Below are 20,589 nucleotides of genomic sequence, written 5' to 3' on the forward strand. Positions count from 1 at the left end.
ACTTGTGGGATTAATAACACAGATTAAATTTAAAAACAAAATTTATGAACGATGTGGGTCTCGAACTTGTTGAACAAATTCTATCAAGATTTATGTACTTTACGTCATTGGAACGGTTGGCTCAGTGAAAGAGCGCTCGTATGAAACGCGAGATGTCGCGAATTCGAGCCCTGCATCGTTCATAAATTTTGTTTTTTAATTTATTCTCTTGCAACAACTGAGAAATCATTGCGCTATTTTATCTTAAAGCTTTCTATCTAAGACAATCTTCTATCTAAGATATTTTTTTTACATTGTACCTTATATCTTTTATGCGTAGTTATGTAGAGACAATGATGATAGCTTATTATCTATCATTTGTTTTAGTAATAAACAAATTTGATTCAATGATACATTCGATTGTATTTACTGTGGTTAGTGAGGAAGAAACTCTCTCAATAAAAAGCGATTGTATGAAACGTGCAGTTATTGATACGTTGACAAATAATCTTGTAAAAAGTCCAATACGTGTTCGCTTTTAAACTTAGACGGATTATACTTCGTCACCCAATTATAAATAAGTAAATTTCAAATTCATGTCAAATGACTGCACGTTTTTTATTAAACTAAATTTCAATTTATACATAGGCAGCCCCGCCTCTTATTACGTAGTATTTACATCCTCTTTGGTCAGAGCCTCGAAGCTCCTAAACTGAAACCCCAAGGACTAGAATACGAGTCTGTCCAAAGAAAACTTGACGGTGAACTGTCACTGATAAAGCGAATGCCTTCGGAAGGACCTGAAAAAAGTTATTGAAAAGTTAGTGAATGTTAAAATTAAAATTTCGTTTAGTATGAAATGTGCAGTGGTGAGATTTGACATAAGGTTTGAAAAAACGTAGTGGATTTTGGCTATCTGCGATTTTTACAAGATTATAGCCGTCATATATAGATGACGGCGTTTCATACAATCGAGTGAATCACTTTCTTTCTTAGAGAGTTTCGCTAGGCTGGACCTGAAGCGATCAAGACATATTCAGGATCGATTGGGGTGGAAATGCAATGTGGTCGTCCACGTGGATTGCCAGTGATACAGGAGCACACATTAATTAGGTCATGCAGCCAATGGAGCATTAGCAGATTAAATAACAGTCCAATCCACTTACTAGAAAGTAATTATTTTGACCACGATAAAAGTAATTTCTTCTCTCCCATATCGTTGCTAGTTTTTAACTAGCTGTGACTGTCGAAAAATAGGCATTGGTATTTTTTTTTATTCTATAAATATTTTGAGATTAAACATGACATTAAATTATTCTCAATGGGACGCTATTTTCAGTCATTGTTGAATAAGTTTCAGTCATTCTAATTTGGATTACGACGAACGATTTGAACACGGAATTTCAGAAGCATTATTTTATATTTTTTTTTATTAAAAGGCATTTATTTCTCAAAATTGATTCCTTTAGAATTCTTTTTGATGTCATTTCTAAAAACTACTAGATACTACTACCGCTTCGGAAACAAATGGTGCTCTGAGAGAGAAGAAGCGGCGCAAGAAACTCTCCCAGCATTCTTTTTTTGCGCTCTTTTCAATAAAAATATACAATATTGTACAATCATTTCTAGCGCTATAAAATAATCACAATCTAGTCCCAGGCTATCCGATCATTTAGATATTCAGCAGTGGAGTAATAGGATTTACGACAGAGCCATTTTTTTATAAAACATTTAAATTTATTTATAGATAATGCCTGAACAGTGGCTGGAACTTTATTATAGCAGTGTATACATTTACCCTTAAAGCTGTTATGTATCTTATGAAGCCTACTAGAATTAGTTACAAGCAATCCCTTATTTCTAGTGTTATATATATTATATTAGGGAAATTGACAGCCACAAACACAATACAGTTAAAACATGTGAATAAACATAAGGTCAATTATTAAAAGCTACCACATATGGAAAAAAAATATTTATCTAATATATCAAATTTTCATGTCGCGGTGTTTATAGTTAAACTCCTTCGAAACGGCTTGACCGATTCTCATGAAATTTTGAGTGCATATTGGGTAGGTCTGAGAATCGGACAACATCTATTTTTCATCCCCCTAAATGTTAAGCGTGGTCCACGCCAAATTTATTTTTTTATTTTTTTGACATTTTTTTTTTAAATTTGTTTTATTATGAGTCTTAAAAAAATACATACAACTTCAAATTTTCACCCATCGGCAATACGTTTGCTGGGTCAGCTAGTAACTATATAAAATTATATCTAACGAAATTTTTAAAAAATTTACAATTGAGTTTATAAATAAAGATCTAGCACCAACATATAATATATACTAAGTGTACATCTAGTACTTTTTATGTTACTAGCAAATAAATCAATTTCAATATTGTAAATTGGAGCTTCTAAATAAAAAGCTTTGATCCATACTGTGTTTGGTGATAAGCGATATGAAGCAGAGACGGTTTCCTAGACATGCGGAGTGGGACTCTAAGATGAATTAAATTTAACAATTTTCATTAAAAAGCTGATGTCAGCGAGATTACTGCGTGCAAAGGAAATGGAATTTGTTACATCAATTCGGATACGTGTACGAGCATATTTTATGTGCTATCTAGATACATTTTTTTTTTAATATGTACACGCTTTTTACACAAATTATCTTGCCCCAAGTTAAGCATATATAGCCTGTATTATGGGTTACAAGACAACGATATACTTAATACAATATACTTACTTAAATATTCATAAATTCATATAAACATACATAAATACATTTAAACATCCATGACTCGGAAACAAACATCCATATTCATCATATAAATGCTTGCACCTACCGGGATTCGAAACCGGGACCTCTAGCTTAGTAGGTAGGATCGCTAACCACTCGGCTATACAGGTCGTCAAAATATTATTTATTATAATTGATACAAGTACAACTGAGGTTTCAAAACCTATTAATAATGACAAACTAATTAAATTGCGATTATAGATTATAAAATTAATGTTAAATATATAATAAATGTTAAAACTAGTTAATTTTCTCAATATCAGCCTCGGAACGTATATGTTTGAATTTTGACAAGTCGTTTTTTCGGGCCATATTTTTCGAGTGTTTGACCCAAACATATTGAAAATTGTGATTCTTCGCGACTTCTTTGGCTTTAGTTAGCAGCTGTTTATTAGCAGGTGTAAGGTAGTCGTTTATGAATATTTTATTTGTGCCCTTAAAGCCATTGCTAGTTATGGGATCTTTGTTAAGACGACTTGTGTACAAACGATACTGTGATGGGTTTTGGTGCGTTTGTGTTACGGGATGGTACTCTAGTGATGTAGTTAATTTGTGATTTACATAATGAGTAACTATTATAGGAGCCTATTTTCTTGATTTTATCAACCATACTTATTATTTTGACATAACAAAATACTTTTCTGTTTCTATTCCGGGGGGTAAGCCATGTCATATCGGTCTGGATAATGCGATGACAAAAATAAGTTATAACAACTCTTTGGAAGTGTTCTAAATAGTTGTTAGACCTAACAGTAATCCCCGGGATGAATGCGTAAATTCATATTCAAATATTTTTATTAAGCGGCGAAATTTTAATAACTTGAAATTTAAAATTTAACTTTTTGTCTCATACCGGAGAAAAAAAAGTGTGTGTGTCAGCTCCGACGCACGACTGGAGTTTACTCCTCAAGAACGATTGTCTTTGAACAGGTACAGTAGCAAAATCCAGTCCAATGGAGTCGGTTACAAACAGACATACAGCAGAAGCTAATAAAAGCGTATTAATTAAAAAATCAAATAAATCCAACTCCCAAACTCCAACTCTCAAAATATGTCAGAAAATGCCCAAACACATCTCCTGTTAAAAGCGGAACTCAAAATTCCAATTTTAAAAGGTCAATCAAGGAAGTTACGTTTTGGCACACCCTAATAGTTATTTTATACTACATTCGTAAGCTATCACGCAATATACTGTGTAAGCTGGCTTCACACAAGTATATATACACACACACACACACAGCTGAAAAGTGAAAGGTGCGCACCAGAAACGTTACTATTCCATTTGATGAGTAGGTTTTACTCTCCATATTTTTCTCATACCGGGCGCCTTATATGAAAATCGATTCTTAAGGAGTAAAGAAAACTCTTGTGATAAATTACATTTTAACACGCTTTTATTAGCTTCAGTTCTGTTAGTATTTATATTACGAAAACTGAACACACTTCAAAATATTTTATTGAATTGAAACTTTGCACAATTATCAATGATTGATGACAATACAATAATTCAAACAGTTTGCTTCACTTTTATTGGATTTAAATGTATGTCTGTTTATATGTAACACAATTTATCAACAACAAATGTTTTGTCCGATCTTTAGGATTAAACATTTTTAACTCCGATAGCCGGTAGTGTCTTTGTGCCAAGGACTATGCCGTGCTAATTCGTTACTACGACATTATCATGGTTTTAAGACGAAAGTGGCAAAAATTAATAATAGATAAAACTACTTTAAAAGAAAACCGAACCAAAAAGTAGAAAATAATCTTTAATTAGCATAAACAACGAACATCTCTCTCCAACTCCAACTCCTTTTTTTATATTCTAACTTCTCCTACTTTAATTGATAATATGGATGACTGAAAAACGGCGCTGCGAGAAAATATTACTTTCTTATATCTTTATTACGTTGCTTTGTATATTTAACTTTATTTAAAGGCGTTAAATCATATCATGAATATAAAACCTGTCATGTAAAATTTGTGTTTATCCAAGAAGAAAAATGAACGAGGGAATATGAATCATCAATTATAATAAGTTTCAATAACAGTAATTACACAAATTTGCGCAACAGTTTTGGCTGTTGCGCAAATTTGATTTGATGCGATTAGCCTCCAAATGAAACGATTATTTATTTACATACAGCTAAGATTGTTCTTTCATTGAATACTATGATAGAGACAATATCGTTGCCGGAAAAACACAGATATTTATCTTATCAAACCGATTTATCGTTTTTATTGGTTATTTAAATGCCCTACGGAAAATCTGTTCTGCCTAATCGCCTATTATTCTCCAGATATACAGCACGTCTTAAACAAAAAATATAAACTCGTTGGTTGTAAGTTTTGTCTGTCTTTGTCTTTGAGCGACGAACAGTGGGTTTTGTTTCCCTCTGGGAGCCGAGGTGTGATATTATATCTTCGACATATTTGTGTGGAAGATAATTTAGCAGTTAAATCGTCATATAACTATGAGCTTGTAACCTATTCACCATCGGCTTAATTTGAAATCAGAAATGAAATTCAAATTACAATACCTTATGGTATACTTTGCATTTACAGTTTTATATTAATACCAGGCTAAATATAAATTTATTCATAAAATATTAAGTGGGCTTCTTTTAGCAATAGTTGTACGTTAATTTATATATATTACATATAGCAATATTTATTCGTTCACTATTTATCTGATTCCTGTTTGACATTGTTAAAAAGAACATAAACATTGAATAATTATTATAAGGAAAGGTGTAATAAACCTTTTTAATTTGTAATAGCACTGGGTAGGGTATAATTACGTATTAATAATTCGAAATAGGTATGTGTTCACACTATTATTATTCTAAAACATGAAAATTGTTATTAAGGCAGTAATGTATGCTTATTTTACAAAGAGGAAAGATTTGATTTATTGTTTGTATGTTATGTTACTATTTAGCTCAAAAACTACTTGACCGATCTTAAAAATTCTTTCACCATTAGCAAACTTCCTTTTAATATACGAAAGCCGGGTAATATAGAAAAATTTTTCACCTAAGTTGAAACAATGTAATCCAAGGTATCAAAAACGTTGTCATTAAAAGTCTACCCAAGTTTAGTCTATTAACAAATACTTATTTACGTATTTAAGTAAAATAATAATTTTTATATTTAAAAGTTATTATTTGAATAATAAAATAAATAATAAATTTAAGTATATTTTTTATATTTAAAAACTATTTTTGCCGCTTTATAGCTTCTACGCGGACGACGTTGCGGGCAGCAGCTAGTCTTTTAAAAATTTTCTTTAACCTTTGGTTTTCTCTATACAGGTGCACGGCCGAGCAAGCGGGTCTGAAGGTATAACCAATGTGGCCAAATGTGGACCCCTTATGGCCCAGGGTGGGGTGCAGGCACTCGAAGCTATGCTGTTCGCCCTGGATGAAGCCCGAAGACTCCATCTCCCGCCTCCCGGAGTGAAGCTGGGAGCCCTAGTCTTAGATGACTGCGACAGTGATACTAGGGGATTAGAAATGGCACTTGATTTTATTAAGGGTGCGTATAAATTAATTTTGCATTTAATAAAATGCACTGGTAGACTAAAGCAGCGATGTGCAGATAACATCGTGCAGGCGGTGGGGAGAAACTGGATCGATCAGGGCAAAGATAGGGAAAAATAGAAAAAGTTGGAGGAGGCCCAAAATGGGGTCCATAACCAAAATATTATAAGAATATATAATTAAATTGGTCACTTTAAATACAACAAACACTAGATTTTAAGAACTTTTAAATTACTTACATTTGATTGTAAAATAAGGGTTATGGAATAAAAGGCTTATTATTATTATGTATTTATTTGGAACGAAGTTATTTTACGTGGCTTACATAAAAGTAAACTGCGATATAAAGCCTGATCGCTTTTCCTTTTCACATATTTCAACTAAAGTGATAGTTACTGTACAGGCTAATAGGTCGAATAGTGAATGCATGTTGGAAATAAATTTGCAGGGAAATTGAGGAAAGTTTTTGTAGCGAATTTGTACTGAAAAAATCAGAACATTTAATATTTCAAAACAAACTATTGCGCACGCTATTAAGTCTTAATATATACAATTCAGACCGTTACAAATAAAGCACGAACGACTTTTGGACTATGGTTAATAAACTTTATCTACACCCATGCTTTAAATTCTCTATTAAAGATTCTATAACAGTTAGCTTATTGCCAACATTAAAAAGTACTGAATTTCATAACAACACTCCTTTGTTTTTTTTTCGATCCCTTCATGCACAAAGAGTATCAACAAACAGCCACATTCTTATTGCTCGATGCGTGGTATCTGTATGAATTTCAAAAAAAGAACATTTTAACCAGAACGTGACGCGCCGTAAAAAAAGTAGGTTATTCGAAACCCCGCCATTTTTCTTGAAATAATGAGCGATTCAAGTTTTGAGTTTTGACAGCACACCGCCGGATATTTTAAACGCTGCAAAAGAACATAATATTCAAGTGAATTTTAATAATTGCACAATACAAAATGTAAATTACTACTAAAATAAATAATTATTTCATTAACACTTAGATTATTTGTATAAAATCAGTAATGGATGATATTAGGTTATTACCAGGACTGGCTGTTTTTATGTTAGCAGTAAGCTAACTGTTTCAGAATCTTTTAGAGGATTCATATTCTGAGTGTAGATAAAGTCTTGTATGCAACTGTTGATAATTAGGTATTAAAACACTCATGTGATACCTACTATTATCGTGTTAAACCCACATTCGTGTTTTAATACCCCTTATTACACAACAGTTGCATAAATAACTATAGATAATTTCCCGCCATTTCAATCATTGAAAATTTATAAAATGGTGACGTTAATTATAAACTGCAAAACGGAGTGTTACGGGAAGTAGAACTGCATTAATTTCCTAATACAAAGTCGTGTCGTGTGCCGGGTCGTCTACTTTCCTCAAACATGTGCGAAGCGAACGACAGCTGGTCTATGCGTCAACTCCTGAACGGATGCTGCTTGTGGTGCCAGGTGCACTAATAATAAACCTGTTTAAAAATTATTTTATTTGTTGGATGCAATTACTAATTACGGCAGTAATCACGACCATCATGTTCACGAAGCATCATTACACAAATAAATAGTTGTTGAAAAAAGTAAAAAAACACGCTTTTTATAGAAAACCAAACTAAAAAATTTAATATTAAAATAAATTCCTGCCTTATAGACGATTGATGAAAACTATATGAATAAACAAAAATCTTATTTTGCAAATTAATGTATGGTCATTGATCCTCGATCAATCTACGAAGTTTGAACTAAATGCCCTTTAAAGTGGGTCAAAATCGTGCCCAAACAAACATACATACAGGTGTAAAAAGCGTGTAATAATAAATGCAAGCTTAAGAGCTTCATGCATCCAATATAGGGTAATTTATATTTATACAGTTTAATAATTTTTATGAACAATTTGATACTTAAAACGCTTTTAACTTTGAACACTATTCATAATATATTGGATACAGCACCTACAGCGATATATTTGCTATATATTAGGCATAAAAGGCATTTATTTTCTCAAAATTGATTCCTTTAGAATTCTTTTTGATGTCATTTCTAATATGGCGCTCTGAGAGAGAAGAAGCGGCGCCAGCAGCATTCTTTTTTTGCGCTCTTTTCAATAAAAATATACAATATTGTACAGTCATATCTCATAATCACAATCTAGTCCCAGGCTGTCCGATCATTTAGATATTCAGCAGTGGAGTAATCGGATTTACGACACAGCCATTTTTTTATAAAACATTTAAATTTATTTATTGATAATGCCTGAACAGTCACTGGGACTTTATTTATATATTTATTTATTTATTTATTTAGGTTCACCAACAGATTATACACTATTACTAGCTTATAAAAATAACAAAATAACTATAAATTATGGTGTAAATCCAATTACAGGCAAACCAGCATGCATTTTTGAGTTGCACAAGTGCGGGGTTGCAAGTTTACAATGAAAGAATATTGTATTGTACTATTATAGTACTATAATGTAGAAGTAACAAGTGAAAAAAAAAATACTAAAAATTAAATTTTGGATATAAATCAAAACAAAGCATACGTTATGTGGTTTCTGCACTCATAAATTGCTGCAATATTTTTTTGTAATGCGGAGGGGAGGAGGAGTGGATGTCAACACGAGTAGTTTTGAAAAGATTATTGTGCTCCCGGCAGATCCTTTCTAAAACACTATTAGCACCGAGTTCAGTTCTATATAAATTTCCAATAAAAGGTTTGAAATTTGTGAAACGTGCACTTTCGCGTGGCACTGAAAATTTAATTTTGGCTAGGATATTGGGACAGTCTAATTTGTGATTTAAAATTTTGTATAGAAACATTTGATCATTCACCCAGCGACGATTTTCTAGTGACGTTATATTAAAGAAATGCAATCTATCATTATAAGAGGTTAACTCGAACTGTTTTTTTTCATGTACTGACAATAAAAAAAGAAAGCGTTTCTGGATTCTTTCGATTCTTATGATAGGATCCTTATAGAATGGATTCCAAACGGTGGAGCCGTATTCTAATAAACTACGAATTAGAGCAAAATAAACCATTTTAAGAGCTAAACATGATTTAAACGTTTTGCAATTACGCCAAACAAAGCCTAATAATTTGTAACATTTATTGATTGTTACATCTATGTGTGTATTGAAGGATAATTTCTTGTCTAAAATAATTCCAAGGTCTCTGATTTCATCCACTTCATCTAACAAAAGATTATTTAAAGAATATGAAGTATTAAGCGGAATTCGTTTCTTTGTAAATTTTATATGCTGACATTTTTTTACATTAAGGGGCAATTTATTTTTAATAGACCATTCGGAAATACTGTTTAAGTCATTTTGAAGGGAAATCGAGTCTAACGGATTTTGGATAGATTTAAAAATCTTTAGGTCGTCAGCAAATAACGAAAAATTTGAAGATTTTATATGGTTACACAAGTCGTTAATAAATACTAAAAATAATATAGGACCTAGATGGGATCCCTGAGGGACTCCAGATGGAGCCATGAATGGATCTGATTGATACCCGCAAACCACAACTTGTAGTTGTCTGTACGACAAAAACGACGAGAGCCAGGACAGTAAAGTTCCTTGAATGCCAGCGTTATGTAGTTTACTTATTAACATTGAGTGGTTCACCCGATCGATTTATTATAGAAGTGTATACATTTACCCTTAAATCTATTATGTATCTTATGAAGCCTACTAGAAATAGTTACAAGCAATCCCTTAGTTTTAGTATTATAATAATGAATTTATATTCTAGTGTTATGAAATAAATTGACTACATAATTACTCTAAGGCTCTATTTTTTTTAACCTTAAAATATTTATATTTCTTTAATGAACGATTTTTCTTCCAAGTTTTTGACAGAATAGCGTTTTAGCTAATCTTCGTGTTTGTAGAGATGAAAAGAAAGAACAATCTTTCAATTCGTTTAAAATATACCTAACAATCGTGGATAGTGAAACTGTAGGTTTCCACATTTCTACCGTTCGGACGTTTTAATTAAAGTTCTCGGTATTGGGCTTAGAAAATGAAAATTTCAAATAAAGAATAGTCGAATACATGAAAAAGAATTTTCAGTTTGTAATATTAGATACACATAATTAATAATTATGTTATAGATCTATAGATCGCTTAAATTTCACTGCTTGTGGCGGTGACGTGGAACGGGTCGTTCCCTTCCTTAAAACATGTTGGAGGGAGGCAATGGCTGGCTCATGCGTCATGCTCGTGAACGGGCACAGGATGGTCCTGAAAGTCGAGAAACTCTGCTTCATATTTTTAAAATTAGAGTTATTATATTTTTTAAAATCGCTAAAAATGCTCATAAAATACCTTTGCTTATTTACAGTATATGTGGATTAATGCATGTACTGCACTCAATAACTCTAGTTTTACGTACATATTAATTTACAATTACTTTCTTGACTTACTCGTGTAACGCATTACGTTTAAGTATTTGACGTTTGAGTTTTTTTGATGCGTCACTTTACATATATTATAGTTGAAATGATTCATTTATAAAACTATGAAGCTGTAAATGTTGAATTAAAAGAGTGGCAACGAGTTTCTTGTTACTTCTTCTCATTAACCTCAACATATTGCGAAGTAGCGCTAAATGTAAAAAGAATAGAAAACTTCCATGACACTCAGAAGTGTCATTTCCTTGACCTATAGGTGAACAAAGTGATTTTGATTTGATGTATTATTTATAAACGGGCATCCGCGACTTTGCACATAAATTTCATTTACGTGGAAATATTACATTTTTCAAATCTTCTTGTTTAAGCCCTACCTAATTATCATAAGTTATTTCTTCTAACCAGAAAGTACCTTAATTAATAAGCTTTGAAAAAGGTTTATAAGCTGTCCCATTAGTTAAATTTATATCTTTGTTTTTTATTGGAATAAAAAAAAACATTGAGTGGTATCACTAAAAACTATATTGAAATATGCTTAGCTGCTTCTGAGATTAGAAAAATTTTAATAACATTTTTTTTGTACTCGGTATCATAAGTACAATATGCTTAAAAACTTAGATACCTATTTATAAGTACTTATAACAGAAGCAAAAGGTCCGTTTACATTCATAGTTATAAATGAAAAACTATAATACATCATAAAAATAATTGAAATGAAATTTAAGCTTGTGCCAATGAAGCCCTTTCATACGAGACACGGTTAACTCAATTCAAAACTTGGACCGCTGTTCCTTGCATAAAGACCCCCTTTATACTTGCCAAATTTCATAGATAGGGTCAACGGAAAATACCATATGAAATTTGACACCATTGAGAGTGTCGAAATATACTTGTATATCAGCATAAACTGCAGTATTTTTTTTTTTCATGTTCCTTGTAAGCTTGATTTTTGTACAGCTTCAAGAAACTGTAGACTTAAGAATATTGTTTTAATTTCAACTCGATGCCTCCACGCGTTCCTGAGATAAGGGTCTTGCCAGACAGACAGACGGACGGATGGACAACAAAACAAATAACCCTAAAAAATTCCCTTTTTTTATTTTTAAATAAGTTATTTACATAGCATGGGCAGGTTTAAAGGTTCTTAATTAAATAGAGCCTCTACGGTTATTTGCAATTTAAAGGTCTCTTAACACGCAGTATTATCATAAGATAATAAATAACTAGACGTGACATGAATTGCAATGTTCGTCTAGCCTACAATATGATCCTCCGAAATTATTTGGTGTTATGGAATATTAAGTCGCGCCTACATAATATTGCCATTTCAGGCGTTTCGAAGTCTCCATCCACATTACCGCAAAATCCACATTAAGCGTGGAGTGATGTGCCGTCGTATTTAAGCTTCGTTTGTCCTCAATAATAAGAATTCCCAAAGTACGATGCGCAGATTCTCCGACTCTAGCAAAAATAGTACGCTCCTGTACTAAAATCTCTTTCAGGATTGCTGTCATATTGTGGGGAGGGAACGGGGGATCGTAGGCGCCAGTTCGCGAGACTATCCCATGAGAAGCATAGTGATACATAGGCGCATACGATAGTCACATAATTAATTATTAAAAGAGTTTATTTCTGCTTAACTAGACTATCCTGTTCATCTAAAAGATCCATATTTTGTATTTTGTATTATGGGTACCACAACGGCGCCTATTCCTGCCGTGAAGCAGTATTGTATAAGCATTACTGTATTTCAGTCTACAATATACCAAATCGCGGTTTCCAACGGCTAAACAAAACAGGTAGTGAATAAATTAATTAAAAATAAAAAAAAACATTTAATAAATTCAGTATTGTGGGGAAGGGAGGGGGGATGGTAGGCGCCAGTTCGCGACACGAACCCATGCGAAACATAGTGATACACAGTCATTTATGTAATTATTAAAAGAATTTATTTCTGCTTACAGCCTATCCTGTTCATCTAAATGATCCATATTTTGTACATGGATCTCAACAAGTTTTGCCTTTAGCTTAGTGAGTTGTTGTTCACTAACATAATGTCATCATCGAATTCTGAGCGCTCTCTCAATAGGAAGGTATTTTACTCCTTTATCGTCATCATCATATCGGCCGGAAGACGCCCACTGCTGAACAAAAGCCTCCCCCAAAGGTCTTCAGGACGACCATTTTCTCCTTGTTTATAATCTTTTCAATTTGAATAATGATGCCTTCAATTTGCTTTTCAAATCCCCGTTTCTATGATTCATCATTATTAAGTATGAAAGCATAGCAAATTTACACAATGAAACGGGGCTTATGTAAGTTAAATACTCTCCGAGTTTTCATGACAAAGTAGAACTTCAAATAATTTTTATATTCACCTCATTATCAGTAGACTTTAATCTAGGTTACAGTATTTGAGTTAGTACTATTATGAATTTTCTTTGGTAATATTTAAATTGTTTGTTTTAATATACCTAGGTAACACTGAAAATTTTTAGAACATGAAAAACGGCTTAATGTAGAAAGTTGCCAATAATTTATTGTTTTTCGAAGAAATCTCCTTTTTTTTTTGGAATAGGAGGACAAACGAGCGTACGGATCACCTGGTGTTAAGTGATCACCGCCACCCACATTCTCTTGCAACACCAGAGGAATCACAAGAGCGTTGCCGGCCTTTAAGGAAGGTGTACGCGCTTTTTTTGAAGGTACCCATGTCGTATTGTCCCGGAAATACCGCACAAGGAAGCTCATTCCATAGCTTTGTAGTACGAGGGAGAAAGCTCCTTGAAAACCGCACTGTGGAGGATCGCCACACATCCAGATGGGGGGGATGAAATCCTAAGTTGTGGCGTGTCGTGCAAAGGTGGAATTCGGCGGCAGAAATCAGGTTAAACAGCTCTTCGGAACACTCCCCGTGATAAATGCGGTAGAAGACACACAATGAAGCGACGTCTCTACGCAACGCCAAGAGATCCAGCCGTTCACAGAGCACTGAGTCCCCGACAATTCGAGCTGCTCTACGTTGCGGTTACGCGGTCAAATGGATCGAGCAGATACTGGGGTGCGCCAGACCAGAGATGACAGCAATACTCCATGTGTGGCCGGACCTGCGCTTTGAAGCACGCTAGAATGTGGGCCGGCTTGAAGTATTGCCGTGCTCTATTGATGACGCCCAGCTTCTTCGAAGCCAATTTGGCTTTGCCCTCCAGATGGCCACGTAATTGGCAATCGCTCGAGATTTCGAGACCCAGTATTCCGATACTAGGCGAGGCTTTAAGAGAAGTGTTCTCGAAGAGCGGTGATACGACAAATGGGGTTTTTTTAGTGGTAAACGCGCGCAAACTTGAGTCTTCTGGGGGTTAAATTGGACAAGGTCCAGTTTACCCCATTCCGCGACCTTCTCGAGGGAGGACTCGATAGAAGACACAAGTTTCTCCCGGCACTGGTCGACAACTTCCCGAGAGAGACCTGCATGGCCCGTGTATACGCCATCACCAGTGCTGTCGTCCGCATAGCAATGTATGTTGGAGGTGTCCAACATATCATTGATATGCAGAAGAAACAGCGTAGGAGATAGCACTCAGCCTTGGGGCACTCCAGCATTCATGGGCTTCGGGTTCGAGCAATATCCGTCGACAACGACCTGTATGCTACGCCCAGTTAGGAAGCTGGAGGTCCACTTGCACAAGCTCTCGGGAAGCCCAAATTATGGAAGTTTTGAGAGGAGCGCCTTGTGCCATACACGATCAAAGGCCTTCGCTATATCCAGGCTAACTGCCAGGCCTTCCCCCTTGCTTTCAATAGCCGCCGCCCATCTATGTGTTAGGTATACCAGAAGATCACCTGCCGAGCGTCCATGGCGAAAGCTGTACTGTCGGTCGTTGATCAACTGGTGACCCTCTAGGTATACCAAAAGCTGGCGGCTAATTATGCTCTCCATGATTTTAGAGAGCAGGGAGGTGATAGCAATAGGCCTGTAGTTCGCCGGATCCGAACTGTCTCCTTTTTTTGGATCGGATGGACAACGGCTGACTTCCACGAGTCAGGGACTACGCCTTTGGAATAAGAGTGCCGGAATAAATGCGTTAGCACCGGCGTCAACTCAGGGGCACACGTTCTTAGCACGATTGGAGAAATGCCATCCGGCCCGCTCGACTTCCTGACGTCCAACGAAAACAGAGCTCACCTAACAGTTTTCTGTCTGAACTGTACTTCAGGCATAGAGCTCTGACACCGCGGGATGGTCGGCGGTGTTTTTCCGTTGTCGTCAAGAGTCGAGTTGGAGGCGAAAAGAGCGCACAGGAGCTCGGAGCTCTCTTTTGCCATATGGGCCAGGGTGTCATTCCTCATGTGCAATGGCGGCATGGACGGCTGGTTGAAGTTACCAAGAGCAGCTTTCGACAACGACCAGAACTTGCATGTTCCGGTCGGGTAACTGGATAGCTGCTCGCTGATTTTGACGACGTGCTTAGACTTAGCACGGGCGATTTGCTGCTTAAAAAATCTGGAGGCACGGTTATATTTCCTCTTAAGAACTTTGCAGTTTGGATCCTTTGTGCCCAGCACCGCAACCCCAGTTCGATACGCCTGTTTTTTGTAGTCAGATGCTGCTTTAACTGACGCATCGAACCAGGGCTGTGATCTACCACCGATCGGTACTACAGAGCTTGGTATAAAAATATCCATGCCCTGCAGTATCACATCGGCTACTGCAACGGCGCAGGCACTAGGATCATCCGAAGGGAAACAAACCTTGCCCCAAGGGTAGGATGCAAAAAAGGAACGCATCCTATCCCAATCTGTTGACTTGTAGTGCCAAACGCGGCGGGTCGCTGGTGGTCTGCGACGTGGGCGTCGGATACGCCCTACACTCCTGACCAGGCAATGGTCGGACGTTCCGAGAGGGGCGTCGACAAAGACCTGGTAACCATCGGGAAGTGTAGTCAGCAGAAGATCTAATAAGGACGGTATGTGGCTATCCATATCCGGGAGCCACGTTGGCGACTCAACCAATCGGGACAGACCATACGCTAATGCAAAATTATGCACAGATTGCCCTGCGTAGTCTGTGGTACGTGATCCAAGCCATTCGGCATTGTGCCTGTTGAAATCACCCAAGACTACGATTTCAGCGGAGGGGATCTGTGCAAGCACGTCGTCAATTGCCGCTGGAACGAAGCCCATGAGATGATCGGTTTCTGCGTTACCACTAGGACCTGTAGACACACGCATAGATACGGACGCGGTCCTCTAAATCTACGCGGAGCCAGAGAGTAGACAGATCCCAACCCTCAAAATTTCCGAGACGGCGACAGCAGATATCCTCCCTAACGTACACACATACCCCGGCATGAGGCAAAAAATTGTGCTCAATTTCTTACCCGGGGTACGTTAAATATGACGTATCGCTAGGTCAAGATATCTGCGTCGGAAACACAAGGCCGGCTGCGCCGTCTTGATGGTGATGGTGGACGGCGTTTAAATTGGAGTGAATTCCCCTGATATTGCAAAAGTCCACGTTGAGCGTGGAGCGGGATGCCGTGGTGTTTCTGCCTCGTTTGTCCTCGGTCATGCGCGGTTCTGTGCCCACCCCAGAATACGAAGGGCAGCCCGAGCGAGAGTGCTCGGGGAGGGATTCTCCGGCTCTGGTAGAGCCGGTACCCTCCTGGGGTAATATCTCTTTATGGACCGCTCTCATATTTTGATGGGGGAGGGGAGGGGGGGTAAGGGATGGCCTCCGGTCCTCGACACTAACCTATGCGAAACATAGCGGCACTAGGCCGCTACTTCACGCCGGTATTCTGTGCGAGTGTGGTAATTAACCCGGACGTGTCTGGCCCGATTGTGCTGACGTCATTAGACAGCAGCGTGACTCTCCCACTTCTAAAAAGCCCTTAGTTGCCTCTTACGACACCCATGGGCCTGGGACTCCCCTATTCTTTTTACGCCCCGCGGAAAGTACAGGGCGAAAGTCTGTTCTTCTCTACACATCTTCGTATTCGATGGAACCACTGAGAAAAGCAGTGGGCCCATTCTTCCTTAGGGGTCTCTTCTATGGCATTTTCGTAAGCTTTCACCGCATCTTCAGGGCTCGTAAAGCGAATACCTCGAATTTTATCTTTAGTTCTTGGGAATAAATAAAATTTGCAGGGTGCCAGGTCAGGACTGTATGTCGGATAACTCATTATTATCAGGTGTCAAACCTGCCATAGTGAAATTGGCATTGTCGAGGTGAAGGAGAATCTTGCTTCGAGGGCGCTGCTGTCGAATTTTTTCCAAGACAACAGGCAAACATCGATTAACATACCAGTTTGCAGTTACTGTCCTTTCATCTTCTAGCACAACTGTCGCGAAATGATTTTTCCAATCAAAGAATGAGGCAATAATCTTTTTTCCTTGACTTCTTCCTTTCTTTACCTTAGTTGGCCGATCCTCGAAAGGAAACACCCACTGAGCTGATTGTCTTTTGGTTTCGAGTCCGTAGCAATATATCCAGCTTTCATCACCTGTGCCGATGTCAAATACAGCATTTGAGTCACCGCCGTTGAGCTTATCTAACATTTGGCGACACCAGTCCATGCAAAGGTGTTTCTGGTCGTCGGTCAAAGTATGGGGAATCCATTTGGTACAAAGCTTCCTGACGCCTAAATGTTCGTGTAATATTTTTTGAACTTGACTCATACATTGGTATGCCTACCAAGCCTAGGCTTGCCCGTATCTGCTGAAAGGTAACTCTCTTATCTTCCTCTATCATGCGTCGCACAGCACTGATGTTATCTTCAGTAGTCGCTGTTAACGGATCACGCGGATCATCATTGAGATTGCTACGTCCACGCTTAAACTCGTTAAACCAATTGTAAATAGAGGCATGAGATGGGGCTTCATTAAGAACTACTTATCGCAGCCTATCATATCTTTGTTGTTGAGAAAGCCCACAACGAAAGTCATAATAAATCATTGACCGAAAATTTTCTCGCGTTAGATTCATTTTCACGTGTAACAAGAGTTTTAGATTTCGCGAAATCACAAAAACAAATGACAAATGAATGCAATATACTACATTAGGTTACCAAAGAGTTCTAAAATTGATATTCAAAATAAGTTTTGACTAGCAATGTTTCTAACTGGCCAGTTCTAAACATTTTCAGTGTTACCCACGTATTATTGTAACACTGTGCACTATTATATTACCCATACTTTTATACTTATTATTATTTTTAATTTAGCAAAACAACTATTCATTAGATGATTTGTTATGTTTTAAAGTGATAACCCACCCTCACTTCTGGGATTAATTACACAAATAAAATTTGAAAACGAAACTTACGAACGATACGGGACTCGAAACCGCGACCTCTCGCGTTCCGTGCGAGTGCTCTTCCAACTCCTTCCTGTTCAACTCCCAGGTTGTGGCTTCATCTACAGGATCTACTTTATAGTTGATAACCTGCTCAACCCCAAAATCTGCATATTAGGAAATTGACTTTAGATGTCGGTCTTGCAAATCTAAACGATTTGTTATGTTCTAAAGTGTTAACCCTCACTTCTGGGATTAATTACACATTTTTTCTTATCTACTCATTAGATGTTTATCTATTAAGATAAAAGATCAATCAAAACCAGGTATTTATAAGCTACCTCTCATTAGATTAGTAGTCCAATATCACTTACCAAGAACAATACCAGTGGGAGGCTCCGTTGCACAGAATGCCGGCTAGATTATGGGTACCACAACGGCGCCTGTTCCTGCCGTGAAGCAGTATTGTGTAAGCATTACTGTATTTTGGTCTGAAGGGCGCTGTAGCTAGTGAAACTAAAGTGCAAATTAGACTTTACATCTTACGTCTCAAGGGGACACGAGACTTTATATCTTATGTCCGTCTCGTCCCTTATTTTCATTAAAAAAACTCAAAGATTACATACTATTTAGATTTGCAAGAGCGACATACAAGTCAATATACAATCGTTGGAGTTGAGCACGTTTTCCAGTGTAAAGTAGATGGAGCCATAACCTGAGAGTTGAACAAAACATACCAAGATTAACGATCCATGCGTCACACGGAAAATTGGCTCAGCTGGTAAGAGCGCTCGGATGGAATCCGAGAGGCACGTGTTCGTGATCGTCCTAAAGTTTGGGTATATTTAATCCAAGAAGTGAGAGATATCACTTAAAAATAACAGATCTGCAACATGCCCAATTAACGAAAACCAAAAACAAATAGCTGTAATTGTCATACTAACAAACAAAGAAATGTTGAGTATATAATAGTAACTAGCTGACCCGGCAAACATTGATTTGCTATGTAAATTATATTAAGTATTTGTCGGTTTTTTCTCGGAATTACTTTTTAAATCCATGAAAAAGTCACAAATAATGTGGCTTTCTTTTGGTAACAGGTATTTCAAAATCGTTTTAGTAGATCCAGAGATAAATAGCCCCCAAAAAAATTGTGACACTGATGACAGAAAGTATTTTATTGTTTTTATATTATTCAACCATTCGGGATTTTAAAACTATAAAAATCGGTTCAGCCCTTCGCCAGTTATAAGTGTTCGAGCAAGTATATTGTGTAATGTATGCAAATTGGAACAAAGTATTTTGTATGTTGATCTCACTAATAGGTATAATAACCTATAAACGCTATAGATTGTAAGGATAAATAGGTATGTATATGATGATTGATGGTAATGCAAAAGTATAGGTAGCTATTGCAATGTACTCTATAAACATGCAGATGTAGAGTTGGCCATGGGAAATACACACAGTCGTGCAACCGCCTGCGCGCACGTCCCATTCGCCCGCCACTGGACCGCGTCATAATATCGCGCACTCGGTTGTTTATCGTCATCGTCCATTTAATATATTTGTGATATAGTATAATATGTGATGTAGTATGTAGTGTAAAAGACAAAGTTTATCTACTTTAAATACCAGATGCGATAAAAGCAGTTATTGCTAAGGATAAATATTTAATATATATTATATTTATATTTACAAAGATCAATTTCTTAGTACCAAAAATTCGCTAGAAATAAATTATCAATTTTAATTGCCTATATTGTTCAACTTTTTGGCGATAATGGCTTACACATAAATTATAAATATAATTGTCGCCGGCTTTTCTGTAGGACTATTTAAGATGAACATTTCCATTATACAATATATACGTGTAACTCGAACGGTTTTTGCGGCGCACGCCAGTATAACTCGCAGATGGCAGATTTTCCCCCCCTAACTTGACACTTATTGTTAGATTTTGGATAATTCACACTATATCCTTAGAAATTATGTGTTCTTCTTATGTGCAAGCTATATTATTGTAAAGTTTCGTCAAAATCCAATCAGTAGTCTTTGCGAGAAAGAGTAACAAACTGTCGCTTTTATAACATTAGTAAGATTAACAGGCCGATATAGATTTAAGACTACGCTGACCAGTAGCTGGCATTGCTAGTTTAATATATTTTCACGACAGCATCTGGTTTCGAAGAAGAGACCCCTGGTTTAGTAGTCAGAGTGTCTAACCACTAGATATAGTGTGCGTATTAAATGTTAATTTTGATAGAATAATATCTGCTACGACTTGTCGCTGTTAGTTAGTAAGTTTAAGTAATTTTCTGGTATTATTTTTCTTTATTGTTGTGTTATAAAGTTAAATATTTCTTGTAATTTATTTATTTATTGGCTCCCATACAACATACACGTATAATAATTACAAAATAACGCTAGTATAAGTAAACCATGATGAACATATACGTCAATTAAATGGAAACACTTTAACTAAAATAAACGTAGAGTTATACAATACAATAAATAAT

General features: G+C 36.4%; 1 protein-coding gene across 1 annotated transcript in view; it reads left to right on the forward strand.

Annotated features, from left to right (window-relative positions):
- Positions 1-20,589, forward strand: part of LOC126972752 (metabotropic glutamate receptor 2-like) — a gene marked incomplete at its 3' end in the record, with an annotated part of 119,729 nt that overhangs the window by 65,409 nt on the left and 33,731 nt on the right. The window contains exon 2 of the mRNA XM_050819773.1: positions 6,095-6,317. Coding sequence (XP_050675730.1) covers positions 6,095-6,317 — 223 coding nt within the window. The remainder of the gene's footprint in view (positions 1-6,094; positions 6,318-20,589) is intronic.

This window comes from Leptidea sinapis, chromosome 27 (assembly GCF_905404315.1).
Source record: "Leptidea sinapis chromosome 27, ilLepSina1.1, whole genome shotgun sequence".
Taxonomy (NCBI): Eukaryota; Metazoa; Arthropoda; class Insecta; order Lepidoptera; family Pieridae; genus Leptidea; species Leptidea sinapis.